General features: G+C 32.1%; 1 protein-coding gene across 2 annotated transcripts in view; it reads left to right on the top strand.

Moving 5' to 3' along the window:
- CDH19 (cadherin 19) overlaps nt 1–20,194 on the top strand; it is a 55,421-nt gene that overhangs the window by 4,817 nt on the left and 30,410 nt on the right. For both annotated transcript variants that reach the window (XM_033135609.1, XM_033135608.1), the window contains exons 2-3: nt 10,352–10,653; nt 13,344–13,638. In XM_033135609.1, coding sequence (XP_032991500.1) covers nt 10,459–10,653; nt 13,344–13,638 — 490 coding nt within the window. In that variant the 5' untranslated portion in view covers nt 10,352–10,458. The remainder of the gene's footprint in view (nt 1–10,351; nt 10,654–13,343; nt 13,639–20,194) is intronic.

Below are 20,194 nucleotides of genomic sequence, written 5' to 3'. Positions count from 1 at the left end.
CATAGATTTGTGCACTTAATATACTTTATTCAGACTATTAGACCTGCTACTAATACGTTATGCTGTGTGAATGTAGACTCACCGTCAGTTGTAGATCTCTCTTTGTATTTACTGTTCTTAACTGCCTTTCATCTTTATAATCACATATAAAATAAAACACTTTTTATTTACTCTAAAAATTTAACATCTGCTTTTCTTATTTTTAAATATTAGCTGATATTATTGTTAATTAACGTCACAAACTACAGCTAATAAAAAAAAATTATTTGTTGCCTGTCACCTCATGGGTATGCTACTTGGACTAATGTCTGTACATCTATCCATCTGTCTATCTATCTATCTATCTATCTATCTATCTATCTATCTATGTCTCTATCAAGTACAAGTCCAAAATAATGTAATAATAATAATACCTCTACTAATTACCTAAGAAAGAAAACCAATAAGCTGTGCACCTCAAGGGAAAAATATCTAAAATTGGTTATTTTGCAAAAAATGTATTTTCCTTATATCTAACAAATCTTGATTTAAAAGTTGTACATTATAACTCTAAAGATGTGAAGATTTTTTTCAAGTTTTAGTTTTTTTTTTAATGGCATGCCCAAAATTGATTTTAATATTTCATATATTGTGGGCATGCATGTAAATTATGCTGGTAATAAATGCTTAAGGAATGCCTCTGAATCTGTATGCTCCAGACACATGGTGAAATCGCACCAAAAATACAGCTCAAGATAAAAAAAATTGTGTGCGTTTACTTTAAACATAGTGAAGAAATGGCAGAAGAATTCCTTTGCTACCTAAAATTGAGGATAAAAATATCCTTGACCAAAACAGGACTCAGTTGAAGTAGAGAAACCAAGACTTGACATGTACACAAGGACTTCGCTGAATTTTCCAGGCTGTACAGATTTGTAGCCTATTTAAGTACCCTTAATATGTTACCTTGGAAATGGCTTCACTTGGGCTGCTGTCTGATCATGTTTTTGAAATTAATATGCAAATGTACCTGTCCCTGGGCACAGCATATTTCTTCCTTACTCTGACCCTATTCACCTTCTCAAATTCTTTCAGCTTAGGCATTTTTATCTCTTCTCTTAGTTTGACAAGTCTTTATTCCAGCTATTATCTGTAGCTGGTCTCTGTCACTCCCTTTCTCTCATTAGTTTATATAAGCTCACTTTGATCTTCTTTCTTCTCTCTTTAAATGGAGGTTAATAATTAATAGCTCATTGAGTTACAAGAAAGAGTAACATGAGAATGTAGGAAGTCCATATTTTGGTGCCAGGTATATAGTTGGTGATTTTAATAGGGTGCCAAGCTGTGTAATCAAGTAGCTGCCAAATTCTCAGCAACGACATACTACAACTATTTACTCAGAGGCAGTGAGAGGGCAGCGCTCGTGTCCACACAGTCATTCAGTGACCCAAGCTTGATCGAGGCTCCACCGTCTCATAACTACAGCCTCTGGCTGCCAAAGAAGGGAGAGAGAAAACAAAATAATTACTCAACTCTAAAGTGATAGACATCACTCTTACTTCTAATACTTATAATTCATTAGCAAAACTAGTTATGCAAGTCTGCCCAAATGTAAAAGCGATGTTGATAAACAATAGTACGTCTACCACAGTTACAAAAATATGTTATTTTATTTTTTTATTATTTTTTTAATTCTCTTATTTCACATCCTAGTTTCATTCATTTATGCTTACCAATCATCCAAAGTTTAGGGTTAGCTTATGAAATCGTACAGAATTAAAGCCAAGCTTTCCTTAGAGCATTGGGGTGGAAAGGTATAATTGTGATAACAATTACAGGTCCCTCTGAGTTTGGAACGACAGAAATGCCCACTTAGAATCTTTGCCTATAATTTTTACAGGTATCTTAACTTCAGTATTTCTAAACCTACCTTTGATACTCCCTACGCAGGCAATCTCACTTGAAATCCAATTGGTCATATAGTTTTGTGAATTCTGTTTCCATGCTATTCATTGAGTTTCTTACTTGCATTACCCTTTTTGGGGGCCATGATTAGCTGAGTGTTGGGATGCATTTGCACTTTCAAGTGGATGATGAACTGTCATGGATCCAGAATCATAGATGGTAGAAATGGAATGACAATTCCAACATCCTGGAATCACAGATGTTTTTAAACACAGATTAGAAGATCCACATCATTTCATTGAAAACTAACACCATATTGCAACTAATGATTAAAATAAAAATAAATATAAATGAAATATAAAGGTAGACATTGAGATGGGAAATAAGATAATAGGTGATATGGATTCCCTAAGATATTTCAGCTGAAACAGTTCAAATACCTAACATTTTTCCATTATTAATACCCTTGTTTCTCTATTTTAGTTAAGATTTTAAATTGATTCACACAAGAAAAAGTACATTCTTTGAAATAAATATTGAGGCAGCATCTATAACATTAAAAAAAAAAAAAGGAAAGACTTCTAGGTGCAGTGTATAACTTGCCACTAAACATCCATGTTCCTGCTCTATAAGGAATTATAAAGAAGCTTATGGAATAAAGAGGGATTGTTAAAAGACATTTGCAGGCCTTCATTTTTTTTCTTTATAAATAATCCCTCAAATTAACATAGAAGAAGAATCTCTAACTACTTTCTCTGTAATAATATTACCACTTACAGTCCCAAGAGCCACATTCTACTATTTGTTTCACACTGAATTTGCTTTCTTCAGACCCTGATATAAGAAGTTAGACATGCATTTTTAAATTGATGAATGTTTTATCGTATTTTTAAGTAACATTTTAGAAACCATGAATTTAAGAGTTTTCCTTTTTCTTTTTTAAGCATTGGAACTTTCTGACCATCACAAAGTATAAATCTTTTGAAATATTAGTTTGGTCAGCCCACTCAATTGTTTTCTAAAGATAGAGACATTATATTAATTGCCATCTGCTTTTCTTTATGAGAAGCTGGCTTAGTTGAAGTTCGTTCAGCTTCCACAAGCCTTCCAGAATACATTATATTTTTATAAGTTTTCACAGATGGAATAATTATCTTTATGTAACCAAGAAGAGGTCATAGAAGACAATTTCTAATTAGATCCAGTTACAAATGGTATAAGTGCATAGATTATAATATTTTCATCCCTTAAGTCATAATTAGTCGTCTTTGAAAACATAATTGTTCTGAGTCACCCTGGGATCATTTTCATCCTATCTATGCCCATGCACTATCACATATTGTTTCAAGCATGACAAAGTTCATTTTTCATAGCCACTTAGCCATGCTTGGTGGGGAGGAAAAAAGACAGCCAAATCATTTGCAAATACATGTAGAACACAACGTATTTTACACTGTGTTTGCAAGAGTCATCTATAAAGTTTTATATATGTGTGTATTTGCAGAAATAGCAGTAGCTGACTATTTCAAAGTTTAGAAATAAAGAAATTATTAGGTCTCCACCACCCACTTATAGGTTGCTATTCTTGTGTAGCTAGTTTAAAACACGTAACAATGTGTGTCAGTCGGTATTCCGTCTGCATCAACTCATTTAATCAAGATAACAACCCTTTGGGATAGGCACTCAGAGGTTAAGCCTTGTGTCCAAAGTCATACAGCCAGTGTGGGTAGCCGGCTCTTCTAGACATTCAGCCATCTTTGCTCCCTGGGTGGCTCTTCAGTCTACCAAGCTGACTTTAGAATATTCAGCTCAACATATTTGGGAGAATAACCCCAGAATCTTCATTCACTGTGGTGCTAAATGACCTTTATTTATGTAAAATAGTTTTATAATTCACTACAAAATTATGTCTATATATGTATGAACTGAATAAATAGTAAAACATATAAATACACATGAGGGAAATTTTAAACCATTTATAATTACTCAATTCAGAGATGTTTTCTGTTTGCATATGAGGGCATGATCTTCTACAGCTTCTTCTCTGCATTCATCTACATTTTTGCCTTAAATGAATGGAATTCATTTCCGTAATTTAAAGAATTCCATTCCTTAAATGAATGGAATCATTGTATATGATTTAATTTCTGTGTTTTATTTTCACCTAACAAAGTTCTATAGCCATATTTTCATGTCATTTGGTGACTTTACAGCACCACTATTAATGGCTTAATAACATGTTATTAATAATAGCAATTTTGAAATTCTTTTTTATTCACCTGTTTCCTTGTCGACTGTGAGATCAGTTTCATGTATCTTCTCCAAATGAATAGATTGAAGGTATTCAGGGGATTTTTAGTGTTTTTAAATTGTACAATGAAAATAAAAATATAGACAAATATACATGGGTTTAACTCTTTAAATAATGTAAGTGATAATAGAATAATTTTTGGGACATTAGAAATAAAGTATTGCTTTATTCGTTCATGTTACACATTTTTAGAAGAACATTAAGAGAAAAAGGGATTTCAAAAAAGAAAATATTTTCTATTCTTGACTGCAGTCACACAGAAAATTAAATATAAGAAATAGCTTATGGACAGGTAATAGCTAAATTAAAATCAGATTACAAAACAGCAAAGAGATAATTAAGTTCTATCCAGATACTTGCATTGGCAACATATAACTAGGAATATGATCCAAAAGGAGTTTTAGACGAATCCTCAGTACAGAGCCATACAAAGATTTAACCTTGAAATAATGAGAAATCATGTTTTGGTAGCTTGTGGAAGTGGGGAAAATGTGGGATACCAGATTTTTTAAAAATGAGATTTTTGCCAGTGTGTATTTCGTCAACTGGAATCTGTGTCTTCATTCTAGAATATTCTGCATGCTCAGGTTCAATCGATCTCTAGTAATCCGAGTATGGTGCTCATTTAAGGGGCACTCCTCGCTGCTTAAACATAAGCAATCACATTCGCAGGCCTAGGAATGGGATGAACCTGTCGCTCCAAACCTTAGGTCACCACACCGATGATGAATGGAGAAGGCTGTGATGTCAGAGATAGCCCCAGAGGCTGCTATGCGGGCGCTCTCACTTTACATTGCTTTATCTGCAGCACACGCCTTTTATTTGTGACAGTAAATATGTACAATATGCTTAATGATAGTTCATAAATGGGCCAAAGAAAGATCTTTTATACTCTAGGTCTATGGAGAAAGAGTTGGCACACGTTTAATCATAATTTTTGGTCCAGAAATACTGTTCCCTTCTCACTTGCGTACGCCAGCTCTACCCACTCACATCCCTTTCCATATTTCCTATTAGTGGTTCTGAGAAAGCCATTTAAAAATCTTTATGGATAGTGTCACTCTATGAGGCTGCCAAGTTTCCTTTGATTTTTAAGAGATTACAAATAGAATTAAGTTTCTATATTTATCTCGTCTACATTTCCTCAGCTTCAATTTTTATACTCACCCTCACAACCACCAGATCCATCATTCTGACTTCCTTTTTTTTTTTTTTTTTTTTCACCTCACAAATCTTTAGAATAAGGGAGGGTTGTCCTAAAAGGAGAATAACGGAAAACGTTATATGATGTCTGGTTTCAGTTATAGGTCTTTATTCAATTTAAGTAAGGTGAATTATCAGTGCCAGACGTCATGCATGATGTTAGATATCTATGCATTTTCTTTCTTCCATTCAGTTAAGCGAGGTATATATTATACACCCTATTCTCTTAACGATATTTTTCCAATCCTAACTTTACTGATAAGTAACTATTTGGTACTGGGCAGGTCACTTAAATTTTCTTGCTATAAATTCCTTCATATGTGAATGTAATACATTAGATGAAATGTGCTTTTTAATGCTAAAATCAGATGATTCTACTTGAACATAATACATTGATGCTTATGAAAATAGTACAAATAAAATATTAATATAATTATTTTATTATGTAATATGTTAATACCAATGCCATTTTATTTTTATTCATTATGTATTTTGAAATGTACTGTACACTACATTTTATTTAATATATATTTATAACTATGCCTAGAACCGGCAGAGATTAAATCTAAATACACTAACATGAGACAGTATGAGCATGTTTTTTTTTTTCCCCATATTGAAATAATATGCAGTTTTTACCCAGGTGTTCACCTGATTGGAAAATATATCCAGGATTGCTGATGTAAGGTGAAGATATCACTGCTTGTTTCTCTGGAGAACATTTCAGAATACTAATTGATAGCATTATTCCTTATTAGCTTGGACTCAGTCCTGTGTATTTCTCAGTCTGGCACTGCTGACAGCTGCCAACACTCTTCAATCACAAATGGACCATTATTTGAAATGTTTTCTCTTCTCCTGAAACATATGACAATTATAGAAAATTCAGAATGTGGAAGAATATAAACAAAGCCACAATATCTCATCATTCAGACGTATTTACTGTGACCATTTCATTCTTGTGTTTTTATGTAAAAAGCTTCAAATGAAAGAGTACTCATATCTGTTTTATTATAATTTATGATTATAAAATATTTTAACTTTTTAAAATTTAATTGTGAAATATTTCAATCACACACTTAACCAGAAAAATACAACATATGGTCGAAAAATAACCTAGATTTAATGAGTATTATTGTTTGACATACATAGTTTAACTTGTTTTAGAGGGAGAAAAATGTAACAGGTATTTCTAAACCTCAAACTTTAAACCATGTTTTCTCCTTGATAATGGTAATTATCATAGTTATCATGATACATTTTGCATACCATTTTTCGTTTCCTAGACTTATATACAAAAATCTATTTATGACAATAGTCTCATAAGGTATCATCTTATAATTTTGAAGCACTTCTATAGTTGGTATCGTATAGTACCCTCATTTGAAATTTCTTATTTTCACATATTTCTTGCAACTAATCTGATTTATATTTGCCTGCCAGTGGACAAATTTGAAAGTTTCTTCATGTATAAAGGAGTAAAAAAATAGCTATTAGTTTATAGATTAAATATATTTATACTCCTGTGAGACCACCATCTCAATCAAGATGATGAACACAACCATCATCCTGAAAAGGTCTCTCATGACCCTGGCAGTCTTTCCTTGCTATTCCTTCCTCATCTGTATTCTCTTATAACTAATCTGTTTTCTGTCAACTGTGATGAGTTTAGATGTTTTTTGGAATTATTATATATAAGTGGAAACATACAATATGAGTTATTTTTGTCAAGCTACTTTCATTCAGCACAATTGTTTCAAGACGTTGTTCTGTGCATCAATAGTTCATTTTGATGTACATCGGTTGCTCGTCAACAGCAGTCTACTTGAATTAGTTATATCACTACCTATAGGAAGTTGACTACCAGATATTTTCATTTTCCACAGCTCACTATTTGTGTCATTATGATCATGAATTTTACTTTATGTTCAATATCTTATAACACATTGTTATTAATGCATAAATAGTAAATTATTTAAAAATATTAAAGAAACAGAAAGATAGCCTTTTATATGTATTTGTATATTTAATGTTTCCATCTCATTTCATTACTTTATGTACATTTACACACCCTTCATTGTGAGTATTTTCTCCTCAATATTTTTATAGTGCAGCTATGGTGTTAATTTCCCTACTTTGCTTTATATTACCCTTGTTTTGAAGGATATATAATTATAAGTTAAAAGTTTTTCTCCCAGAACCTAAAGTATGTTGCTGTATTGCCATCAGTCTTACATTATTTCTGATGAACATTTATTGGATATCCTTATTGTTTACTTTTTTCTGATGAGACTTTAATATTTTCTGTTTACATTTTATTTTTAGTAATTTTACAATAAATCCTTAGTTTTTTGTGTGTTCTGCTTAGTGTTTGTTGAGAGTCTTTTTGGGTGTGATTTTGTTTTGCAAATCGGAAAAACCATTGGCCATTGTTATTATTTTTTAACCCAATTTTTTTCTTCTTTCTTTTTGGGAATCCAATTGTACTTTTATTATGCCACTTGAAATGGGTCCACAGTTAATGAAATTACATTTCATTTTTAAAATTATTTTTGCTTCTGTAATTTATCTCTGTACTTTAATTTGGATAATTTCTGTAAATAATTTTCAAAACCAACATATTTTCTTCTATAGCATTCAATCTTTTGGTAAAACTATCCTGTGATTTTGTTTTTTATTTCAGATATTAAATTTTCAATTGTAGCAGTTTCATTTGATTCTTTTGAATTTCTGTTTGCTGTTTTTCACCATGTGGTCACTGAAATAATCAACTTAGGCAATGACCATCAATAACTGGTAAAACTTTAAAAAAAAAGGATGATTAGGAAATTCAAAATAAATTATCCAACTGACAATATATGAAACTATTAATAAATCTTAGAAGGAAAAAAAAAAACTTCAATACTGAAAACAAAATGTGAAAAATACTAGGTATTTTATACATTCAGAAATCATGCAATAGGAATTACAGAGGATCAGCTATGGGAATTTTTGACAAATGTTTAAAACTGCATCTAATTAAGTCTATTAATTTATAGAAAATAAAGAAACATATTAAATCACACTGTGGGATGCAGTTAGCAAAATCGATAATGTGGTAAACTGTATAGGATAAATGGCTTTGTCCAACACATAAATGAAAAGGAAAATTAGAATCATGAAACTTATGGACTAAATGAGACTTAAGGAATGTATCAACAAGCTGCGTTGTGTGGATATAGTTAAATCCTGAATCAAAGATGTTCAAAATTTTTTAATTTGAACACTATTGAATATTTGATTATATTAAAGATTTATTCCTAATTTTTTTAAATATTCAATCTTGATCTTTAGAAGGTTGCATACACTTAGATATATAGCATTTGTGCCGAAGTGTGTGTATTTGTGTAATGAATGCTTTCAATGACATGACATTTGAAATTTGTTTTAATATCTTAAAGTGGGTACGTATATAGATGAAACAAGGATGTCCAAGCTTTGATAATTTTGAAGTTGAGTAATGGTGTATACATGTTCATGATACTGTTTTCTCTATTTCTAGATATATGAAAATATCATAATATAAAGTTAACAAGAATGCTATTTGCCCAACATTGCAGTATACTTGTCACTGTTAGTGAGATTATCAAATTTATACAAAATATTTTCTCATAAAGGAAACTGTATTTGTCCCAAATGTTTTCATTATTCACTAGGTATCAATATATATATTTAACAATTTCTAAACAACAGACATTATTTTAATTTGAAGTATTCAACCTAAGGATGAAATTTCTCTTTAATTTTAATCTCAGCTGAATTTCTTCATAACCTTCATGAAGTAAACTTGCAACAAAAAATACACATGCTTGAAAAAACTACAGAGGGATGACACCCATTTACAATAATGTGTTCTTTTTTAATTAGATGTCTTTAACACACTTCCTAATGAGAGCCAAAGACTTAAAAAAGCAATCAGGGGGCATTCAAAAATATGTGAAGATTAAAAACAAGATCATATAGAAAACTCATCATAGGAACAGGGACTCTGTGCTTTTCTGTTGATTATGTTGTTCAACTTCATTGTGGATCTCACAAAATTGTTTTTCTTCATGAGTCCCAAACAAAATGCAAAGCTATTCAATTATATTCTAAGGGTGAGATTAACCAGTCATTTCAGAGAAAGTGGGTATGATCAGTCTCAGTTAAATGGAAAGCTTTAACTAGAAAACTCAGTCGTTTGAGTTGTTGGTTTTAATATTTAAATAATAGAAGATATCTTTCATCTGTCTTACATATTTTGACCCAGGCACTATAATTTTGTATTTATTTTCTAAAAATGGCATTTCTTTGTTAAGGTGGAAAAACATTTCATTTCATATCTTTCATAGTATAAAATGGTAAATATCTTGCACAGACTTTCTATTCACAGAGTGTTTTATGACATCAGTATAATTGATTAGTAAATCCCCCAGGTTTTAAGCTTAATTGCCATTTTGTTTATTTAATACTACATAAAATGATACTTTGGAAAATTGTATGAGAAAACATATTTCTATTGAAAAAGAGGAGAAATTGCACATTTGCCTCTCTGGCCTGACTGTTGTTTTAATGGGATAGTAGTTTTTTTTTACTGAGATAAAATGGAAGAAGTAAGCAGTTTAAAAAAAAAAAAAAAAGTTTGTGTCAATGTCAGCTATCAATCAAGGAGATTGCCAGAGCAACTTTCCAACCTTCAGGCAGATTTGACTACCGCTTAAAATGGACAGTGTGTCTCAGCAGAAATGTATAATTATTCCATTCAAATATTGCTGAGCTACCAAATATAATTAACTAGCGTAATTGAAAGGTAAGTTAAATATATATTTTTGTTTCATGTTTTATGGATGCAAACGTCATATTATTTCTTTAGCAATTAAGTGAGAAAATGTTGTTTTTAAAATGTCAAATTGTGTTGTATTTCTTGTCCTTTAGGCATATGAAAGATACTTAAGAGTCAAAAGGATTATAGAGAAACGTAAGATTTATTTTGCAACATACCGTTTCCTCTGAAGAGTATCAGCTGAAATCAAAAGAGCGGAATGAATTGTTGTTTATTGCTACCTTTTATGCTGGGAATCCTTCCCCTATGGCCTTGTCTTAGCACGACAGCAAACTCTAAAACGGAGGAAGTTAAGCACCCAATGGGGTCTCATTGGAGAGTGAAGCGTGGCTGGATGTGGAACCACTTTTTTGTACCTGAGGAAATGAATAACATTCCTTATCACATTGGCCAGGTACTGATTTTCTGAAAGTGTTACCGGAAATAACGTTGACAAATCTAAATGAGGAAGTTTTGGTCTTTGATGAGTTCGACATTTTCTCAGTAGAATCATCAGAAAGCTTCAAATACCAGAGCAATTAATTGTATCAGATTTGCAAGCACCTAAAATATCCCCAAAAACTTAAGGAAGAGGGAAAGCTCTGATATTCAAATTTCACTTGAGCCTTCCCTATAAAAATGCAGCCCTCATGATGGACGTCTGGATATTTGATGGCGTCATTTCTGGTGATGGATCAAACCAACCACACCTAGCACAACCATGTTGCCAACAGTATTTAGCCTGATTTTATATTGTGCTAAGTAGGTGTTGATTTACCCCTCATTACTTATTGATGAGGCAGACTAATACCAAATCCTTTTACAGTTAAGTAGCTTCAAGAGCCTCCATACTTCAGTTGATTAGTGAAGCGGAAGCAGAAAGAATATTTTCACTGTCTTATAATTATTATATATTAATTATATAATAATTACTTTCAGTTTCATTAGTGAGAGAGACAATTTCCTATTTATGTTTTTGGTCCTTATTATTATTATTATTATTTGATTTTCTTTAAACAGAGGTAATTACGATGGCACGTCCTTTTCTGTAAAGCTTTTTCTCTAGATGAATGAAGTGAAGTAAGTTTAACCGCTCATTAACTGACACTAAAATTTAATTGGGCCCAAAGGGTGAAGCACTCAAAATTCATTAACCCTGTTTTTCTAGCCCTTTCAGGAAAGCTGCAGTGTTAGCTTGATGTCCGGAGTCCATATGAGTTCATCTATCTTATCATCCAAATGTATATGAGAACAGTGAACCAAAGACTTAGATTAGGATCTCAGGCAAACAGATTTCCAAAGAGTGTGTGTGTGTGTGTGTGTGTGTGTGTGTGTTCACACACCCACATGCCTGCTACAAATAATATTTCTCATCCCTTTTTGTTTTCTAAGATGACCTGCAGGGAAGTCATAGGCAGAATGCCATGAGGTCCATAGCTCAGTGCTGCTACTTGAGTATTTCTTCCACATGCACAGTGGACTTTACAGAGCACCGTGTGCTCCCCCATCATTGAATGGGGTGACTTGCTAACATGGGCTGGCAAGATGTCCTGAATAAGGCTCTGCAGGGAAGTGCATCAGTACAGTCAGCACAGGGACTCGCTCCCGGGCTGTCACATTTCCTAGTTTTTGTTTTCCTGCTTCCTACACAAATCTGCTGTTTCTTCCCTTCACAAAGCAATTAATTGGTTTGCCTATTTTCTTCATTATGTAAAAACACTTATGAAAATATTTGACTAGCTATTTTCACTCTAAACAATCTCATTAGGCTTAAATAACACAGGTAGCTGGTTTAAAAGAGACTAATAATGAATATGAATGAATGAGCTGTTACAAATGAATATTTAGGTGCTTATAATTAAATCTCAGGTAAAATTAAAGGTAGCTGATGTGTCCAAGATAACTTTGTTTTTGATCTATTGGTTAAAAGAGGTTGAGTTTAGAGAGCACAGTTAAGTAAAAATTTAATGTCATATTGATTTGCCGAATTCATAACTGTCTGAAAAAATATTTTTGAATAAAAATATAGAAATTTTTAGAATACTAGAATTCATGAAATTGAAATGTGTTTAACTTAATTAAGCATCCTGTGTTATTAAGAAGCAGATGTTCAAAAAATATTCCTTTTTTTATTGAAATCTGGATACTTAAAAAGATCCAGCTCACTGATCGATGAAGATTACACCGTGAACATTTTTGAAATACATGTATTCATTAGTAAATTTGACTTATCTTCATTCTAATATTGAATCCAATTTTCAACCTACATTGAAATGATACTTGGAAAAATCTTGGGCCATACTTTGCTTCGTTTGATATATTTATTTGAGAGGATATGTGTTTTCCTTAACTTCTTATCTTTGGACATGGAGACTTCCTTTTTTGTTTTATGAGTAATGCAGGATTATCAAATTAAAAGAGCTAAAACTCACCATCATTTTTATTACTAGTCCCAATTTTATTGCATAGCAGTGATATTCACCACATTATTAGAATTTGTTGTTTTAGATATCTTCAGATATTCTCCCCAATCACATAGAAAAAATGTATTAATCAGTCCAGAATAACACAATGTACCTTGAGCTATTACAAAAGTCATGAATTTAAGATTGTAGTTCTTTGTTAAGTTTGTAAAATTTCAGAGAAGCTCTTACTTTGAAGAAGGGCATAATCATAAGTGATGAATAAAGAAAGCCATGCATTCACAATAATTAGGAGCTGATGGCATGCTTCTTTTCTTTATGTAAAAACAATTTAGATATGAAAAAAACACAACCAACGTTACCTATGTCATAATAACCCTTGTTTTTCTATGCAAAATTCAAAATTATGTTAATACTATGAATGATGAGCTGATTTACTTCGCTTTTAAAAAATAAAAATAATGAGAGCATGGGAAAATTTGTATTTGACAACTGAGTAGGATATGCCTACTGTTGGATTTTCATCTTAAAATTAATAGTATACCTTGTTTAATATAATATGGGAATTATATGGAATTAGTACCTTGGGAAATCATGAACAGATATGAAAATAAAATCATTAAAATTGACGTGCCTATTTGGACATGTCTGCAAACTAAATTATTTCTCTTTGCACTTGCAGTTGAAATCTGATCTAGACAATGGAAACAACTCTTTCCAGTACAAGCTTTTGGGAGCTGGGGCTGGAAGCATTTTTGTCATTGATGAAAGGACAGGTGACATATATGCCATCCAGAAGCTTGATAGAGAAGAACGGTCCCTCTACACTCTTAGAGCCCAGGTAATAGACACCACTACTGGAAGGGCTGTGGAACCTGAGTCTGAGTTTGTCATCAGAGTTTCGGATGTCAATGACAATGAACCACAATTCCTAGATGAACCTTATGAGGCCATTGTACCAGAGATGTCTCCAGAAGGTATTGCTATTGCATATTAATTTACATTAAACAGATATTAACAATGAAAACAGATTTAAGGTTTCTAGCATATGTTTTGGAAGTGAATTATTTCAAGTTCTACATTTGTATTTCCTCCTACAAATGTGTTAAGTAAAATATTTGAAAAATTAAACTCTTCCTTAAACTTTTGTAAGCAATGGTACTATGTATCAATAAATTAGTTGTCTTGTTAAAATATAATTTCAGCCTTGAAAGCAATAGAAAAAAAGGTTAAACATGTTTATTTGCGTGATCTATAAAATTCTTTAGTTTGTGCACTGACTGGTTTCTTCACTATAATAATTTATTTTCTAAGAAAATATATTTTCTATCCTAAAAAAGCATATATGGTCATCCTAAACGATATGCATATAAAAGTAGGAAAAGCCAATTTATAAGACAAAAATATACTATGCATCAAAATGATGGAACACAAAGAATGAAAACAGAATAAGTTGGTTGAGTACCTCTATGTAGCTGTATGCATTTTCAAGTTGCTTTTCAAGCTCAATATTATTTTTATAAATATTTTAAATATAGCAGATGTAGAAGAGAGTGCTTTCCATATGATATAAGAATTGACTACCTTGGGAATCAGAATTGTCTTTCTAGTAGGGGGGAAATTATAGTATGGTATGCAAAATTTGTTCACTCACTCATTGAGTCAGAAAATTTTGATACCACATATATAGCAAAATTTAATTTATAAAATTTACTTATGTGTGATAAACTTAAATGTGATTCATTACGGTAACTTTCAATTTTGCTTACATGCTTAAAAACTGTTTTACTTAAATGTGTGATTCATTAGCCTTTGAGTCTAAAAATGTATATTCCATTGTGTATTTTACTGATTCTTTGTTATTTAATATTCCAGGTAGCAATTTAAACCCCTCTTTCTACATGTGTTCAGAACATAGGTCTTCAACTAGAGCATGAACAAATGTAGCTGTGTGATACGTATCAAGACCAATTATCATTCGATTTAAATGACACATTAATATTTTTCTATTTGGTAGCTAGGCAATGAGACATTTCTTCTTCCCCCTCAATCCTCCTCCATTTCTTTATTTTCCTTATCCTCCTTCTTCAACAAGCATATATTATGGCTCTAACGAGCATGTGTTAGTAACTTTTCTTTGAAACTGTGTATTTTGTTATAAAGGAGATATATGAGGTGACGGATAGTATGGAACTTATATTTTATTTTTAACACAATAAATAACTTTCATTAACAAGGTGATACTTGATACTATATGTTATGAAAATGTTAAGTATGATGATGGTTAATTGACTGGAGGAAGAGGGGACATTTTAGGAAGTGATATTTGAAGGGAATGGTACAAAGAGGCCAGTCATGGCACGTTCTAGGAAAGGATTCCTATAGGAGTACGAAGGTTCCATTATCAATAATGGGAGTTATTTGCCTGCAGTGAGCAGGGAGTGGGGGGGTAGGGGATGGGCGTGGTAATGGGTGAGATGCCCTTGGAAGAGAATGTGGGTAAAGAATAGAAAAGCATATGGGGTGACTTGACTATTAAGCAAATGGGGGTTGCCTGGTACATTGGTATGAATGGGAATGGCCAGTGACGCAGGAAGAAGAGAAAGACATAAGAATAGAGGTTGCAAAAGATCCTCCCACGGTGTGGAATGCTGCTGTGAGGTTGAATAACATCGAGACCCAGCAGTGACTTTTGATTTAGAAGGTTGACGGCTCCTCGTGATTTTGGTAAGAGCAATTTGGTTGCAGTATGCTGGAGATTATTCTATTGCATGCATGGTAGGAGAAGAGGAGGTAACAATTAATTTAGCCAACTTTAAAAGATGTTATGCAACAGAGGGAAAATAGAGATAAGAGGCACTAGGCAGAGGGCAATGAAGGTAAAGGGGATTTTTTCTTAAATCATCATTTAATCGTTGATTATGATGGGAAATTTAATAGCACAGTTATATACTGTAGGAAATGATGCAATAGAAGTGTGTTTTCGAAGCAAAATAAGAGGGATATAAGTACTGGAAAACAGTTCTTGAAAAGAGAAAGAGCCATGAAATCTAAGGCAATAGTAAAGGTGGTCAGATTCAGGTAGGTTGATTGATAATAAACCAATTAATAAGTGATTGTTTCCATTTTATCAGTGAAGTATGAGACAAAGTCAGTAACTGAGAGCAAAGGGGTAGAACTTTAGCTAGAGAAGATCAGGTACAAAACCACCATTCTGCAAAGTTGGAGGGTGAGCCCACTGGGGGATTACAGTGTGTACAACACAGCATTTGTATCATGGCACCAAGGGTAGCCACACTGTGGTCAATTTGATAGAGGTCACAAAACACTGGTTTGGTCTATAGAATATCTGGCTACCACAGATGTCTTGGTGCTTTGAAGTTGGAGGTTTCTGTACATATTCACCTAGTCAATCTGTGTGATTTAATATTTAATACATCCTGTGGAAGTGCCATTCAAGGTTCAGGCTTTGTATGGAAACATACTAAAACAAATGAGCACTTTTTATACCTGTCCATGGGAGGAAGGGGTCAACAGAATGATGGTCAGCTGCTGTCACAAATGTTATCTAATAGGGAAATACTGGGATATCCCTATTATTCTGTCAACCATTTTATAGACAGCTCCCCTCTGAAAAGTTCTTACGAGTATTAGCTTTGCTTCGAAGAAACCAATTAAAAATATTATATGTGATTTCTCTGTTTCCCTCAATATTTAATTAACAAATAATGTGGATGCTTTTGCCTGAATCTATCTTTCATTCTTCATCTTCTTTCTATTAAATTGCCATTTAATAGGTTCTTGAGTGTTATTCTCACTTCTAAATTCCCTACCCATCTATTTTATCTTTTACAAAGCAGTCAGTGTAAACATTTTATTCTCTGTTGTGTTTCTTAAATATATTTGTGTTGCATTGGAGTCTGCTACCAATGACTGTGTTTGAACCTGTATTTGAACTTAGACTTTGTTGGGCTACTGAAAGGAATCTACATTTGAGGATAATCAGAAGAGAAACACCAAGAAAACTACAAACTACATGTTGCTTATTTAACAGATAATATTTATTTACAAATAATGATGGACTTTTACTAATTATATTTATTTTAGAAATGCAGTTACTTTCAAATTAGAACTGTCAAGTCAAATTGAGATAAAACATCATGTTTTCCCACTTGTCAGTCTGGATTTGCAAAGTTATTATTTTTCTTCCATACAAGATACAAGATCTGATAGGCCAGGAGTCACACAGTTATAAGGTGATTAAGTTCTAGGGATACAACATATAGTACTCTTACAGTACTGTATCATTTACTTGACAGTTGCTAAGGGAGTAGATATTAACTGTTCTTACCACAAAATATAAAATTGTGATTCTGTTAGGTGTTGGATGTGTTAACTCACCTTATTGTGATTATCATTTCCCAATATACGTGTGTATCAATTATCACGTTGTATACCTTAAACTTATGTTATATGTCAATTATCTCAATAAAGCTGGAATTATAAAGAAAATCCACTTTAAAAATATTTATCAATATGGCACAAATATGTCATAGTGTAAAGCCATTATAAATTTACATAAATTTACATGAACTCAATTTATGTAAAATACATACAGATTTAGACGATTTCAATATTTTATTTCATAAATTGTAATAAGCATTAACATATAGCCGAGATTTCTCAGAAAAATAAAAATCTTTCTTCAGATACATCAAATATGAAAATTGGAATCTATGAAGCATTCTTTTGCACACATGAATTTAACATGATGGAGATTGTGATGGATTACTCTTTGTACTCTCTTTGAATATATTATTGTTTACTTTCTTAATCGCAGCCCAATTTATTTCATTTAAATTTTCTCATATTATTAAAAGTAGAGGTGTCAAAGCTACAACCTAAGAATAATAAAGATGACCGGATTTTCGGGTGATTGTGGGCGATAAAACAAAAATATTTGAAGAATACTTTGCACATTTCAGGTGACAAGTGGGGCAATATCTGTTTTTTGAGTTTTATGTGGAGGTTCTAGGTTGTAAAGTAATTGCATTTCAAATATAAACACAGTAAGGATAGGCCAATCAATACTTGTAAATAATAATCCTTGTACGAATAAAATAAGTTTCAGTGTGAAGGAGTGAGCAGATGCACTGGTTATAAACCATTATTTCCATCATGAATTTGATTTCTGAAAATTACACTTTTACTAGATCATTGAATATCTTATATCTGTTTTTGTTGTTACCAAACTCATAGATTCAGACTGTAGGTCCAAGTATTATTTTTAAATTTGTGCTGCTTTGAATCTGACCATTATACAAGTTATCATCCTCTCAATAAATTCGTTTCAGATTAATCAAGGTATACTTGTACTAAAATGGCACGTAAAAATAGCTTTGTTATTAGACAGTTTATATCTTAATCCTAAGAAAAGCCTGTTAATATTTTTACCACTGAGTTTAAAACAAAATTTTACGTAGTAAAATAAATGAGTTATTTTGAAATCTACAGTTCAAATTGTGGCATTCAAATAGTGTATTAAACTATAGCTAGCACACTGTTTACTTAGTATTCTATAATACATGTAAACTTTACATAAAAAAATATTATTGCCACAGGTTGCTGACTTCTGAATTTCTTATATGATATTTAAATTAGTCTCCTTATCAAGATTTATCACTCTTTTACATTTTTATGTAAAAATGTAATCACTGGAAGATAAAGTATTCTGTGTGAAACATGAGACATCATCTAATACAATTTTGTTACTAATATTAAACAACATTTGGATGAGAATCATCAGTCCTCTGTGATACTCTGGTTAACACTAAAATCCATATAAATCAACATCGACAGAGTGATATTATTTTTACATTATGTTTTACTCTTAATGGGCAAACAGGTCTAATGTGTTGCAAAATTATGTTGATGCTGTCGACAATGCTTTCAGTCTTCAAAAATTTTGTGCATTTGTACAAGTTTTAGTGGTCATTAACGTCACAGATAGCATAATTTATATGTAATTTCTCATATGCAATGAATACTTTATATTAATATACCATTATTTTATTATAATATTCTATCTGTGTCATAACAAATGAAAAAGTATATCAGCAAATACAGATTATGATACAATAAACTATGATTTTTCTCTAAAGCACCTGCTTCAAGTTTACATCTTGCATCACCTGAATAACAATACGTTTTTGCAATGCAATGTCTCTCATAAAATATGCAGTCAAATATCTTAAATTTAATTGCATAAAGGCCTTTTGAAAAAGAACGCTTTAAAGTTTCAGAAGCTGGCTAAACAGACAAAACTGATTTTAAATATGCATTTATGTAAAAGTCTCTCATGGATAATATAGGCAAAAGATATTAACTATCAATGTGCTAATAGAACCCAGAATTATTAGATTGGGTATTATATCTGTTTATTATTGGAACAAGTAAGCTGAGAAATTATCTTATAAAAATATGATTCTAAGAGAATATTTTTGTTCACTTAACAGAATAGATTCAAATAGGTTTAAGAGGCTCTTTAAACAGCAAGTGCAGTTATTTGCACTTACAAACAATATGGCCATCTCCGATCAAGCTAGAGTGACTCAACTCAGAGATGTACACCGATGTTTGGACCCTTCAGTTCTCAAGTGAAGGTTTTTCCCACTTTCTGGTTTGCCTTGCTTGCTAACTAAATTTCAAGGATCTAGCCAATTTAAAATTTTAAAAGTATCCATCAATTACCCAATTCTGATTACAGGATGGTATTTTAATGGTGGAATCATAGGGATTAAGAGTGAGGCAATTCAACATACACTTAATTGAGGTATTGCTGCTTTTTTTCCACACATAACCCTAGGTGTCATTTTGCATTGTCACAGTTGTTCTAACGTAGGGTGATCCGATCTCTAGTTCACCCACAGCAGCCCTGCTTAACCCTGTTTTATTTCTGGCATCTTGTCCTGGGAGCATTTGTACCTGACTTTTTATTATTTTTAAATATCATTAGTATGTATATTACAATAAGCCAGAGTGAATTTGGAGGATACCTCCTTTTTATTTGTACCTTCTTCCAAGGGGTGTATGTGTATTAGAAAGTCTGAAGTTTTAATACTAAGAATTCCTTTTGATCCAACAACTAACCACACAACGATTTTGACTAAAATTTCTGAAGCTAAATACAGAGTCTAGTTTTGGAAACTACTGATGGGAAACCTTTATGGAAAAAAATGAAATGGAGACATAAGGAGGAATTGCAGGGGAAGTAAATGGATGTGTACTCAGAAAAGCAGTTAAAAGAATGTCTTGCCTACTACAAACTGATTGAACAGAGGTCCTTAAGAAGGCTTTTTTTGGAATAACTCTTCACAATGACTACAGGGCTATATTAATTAATTAACTAATTAATTAATTAAGATAATTTGCATATCACATGTGTAAGTTTAAGGCATAGCATGTAATTAGATAAATTTACATAGTACCATATGATTACCGCCTAGCATTAGCTAAGCATCTCCATAATGTCAC

This window comes from Rhinolophus ferrumequinum, chromosome 19 (assembly GCF_004115265.2).
Source record: "Rhinolophus ferrumequinum isolate MPI-CBG mRhiFer1 chromosome 19, mRhiFer1_v1.p, whole genome shotgun sequence".
In the NCBI taxonomy this organism is placed as follows: Eukaryota; Metazoa; Chordata; class Mammalia; order Chiroptera; family Rhinolophidae; genus Rhinolophus; species Rhinolophus ferrumequinum.
The sequence above is the reverse complement of the archived record's forward strand: the minus strand, read 5'-3'. Positions and strand labels throughout refer to the sequence as shown.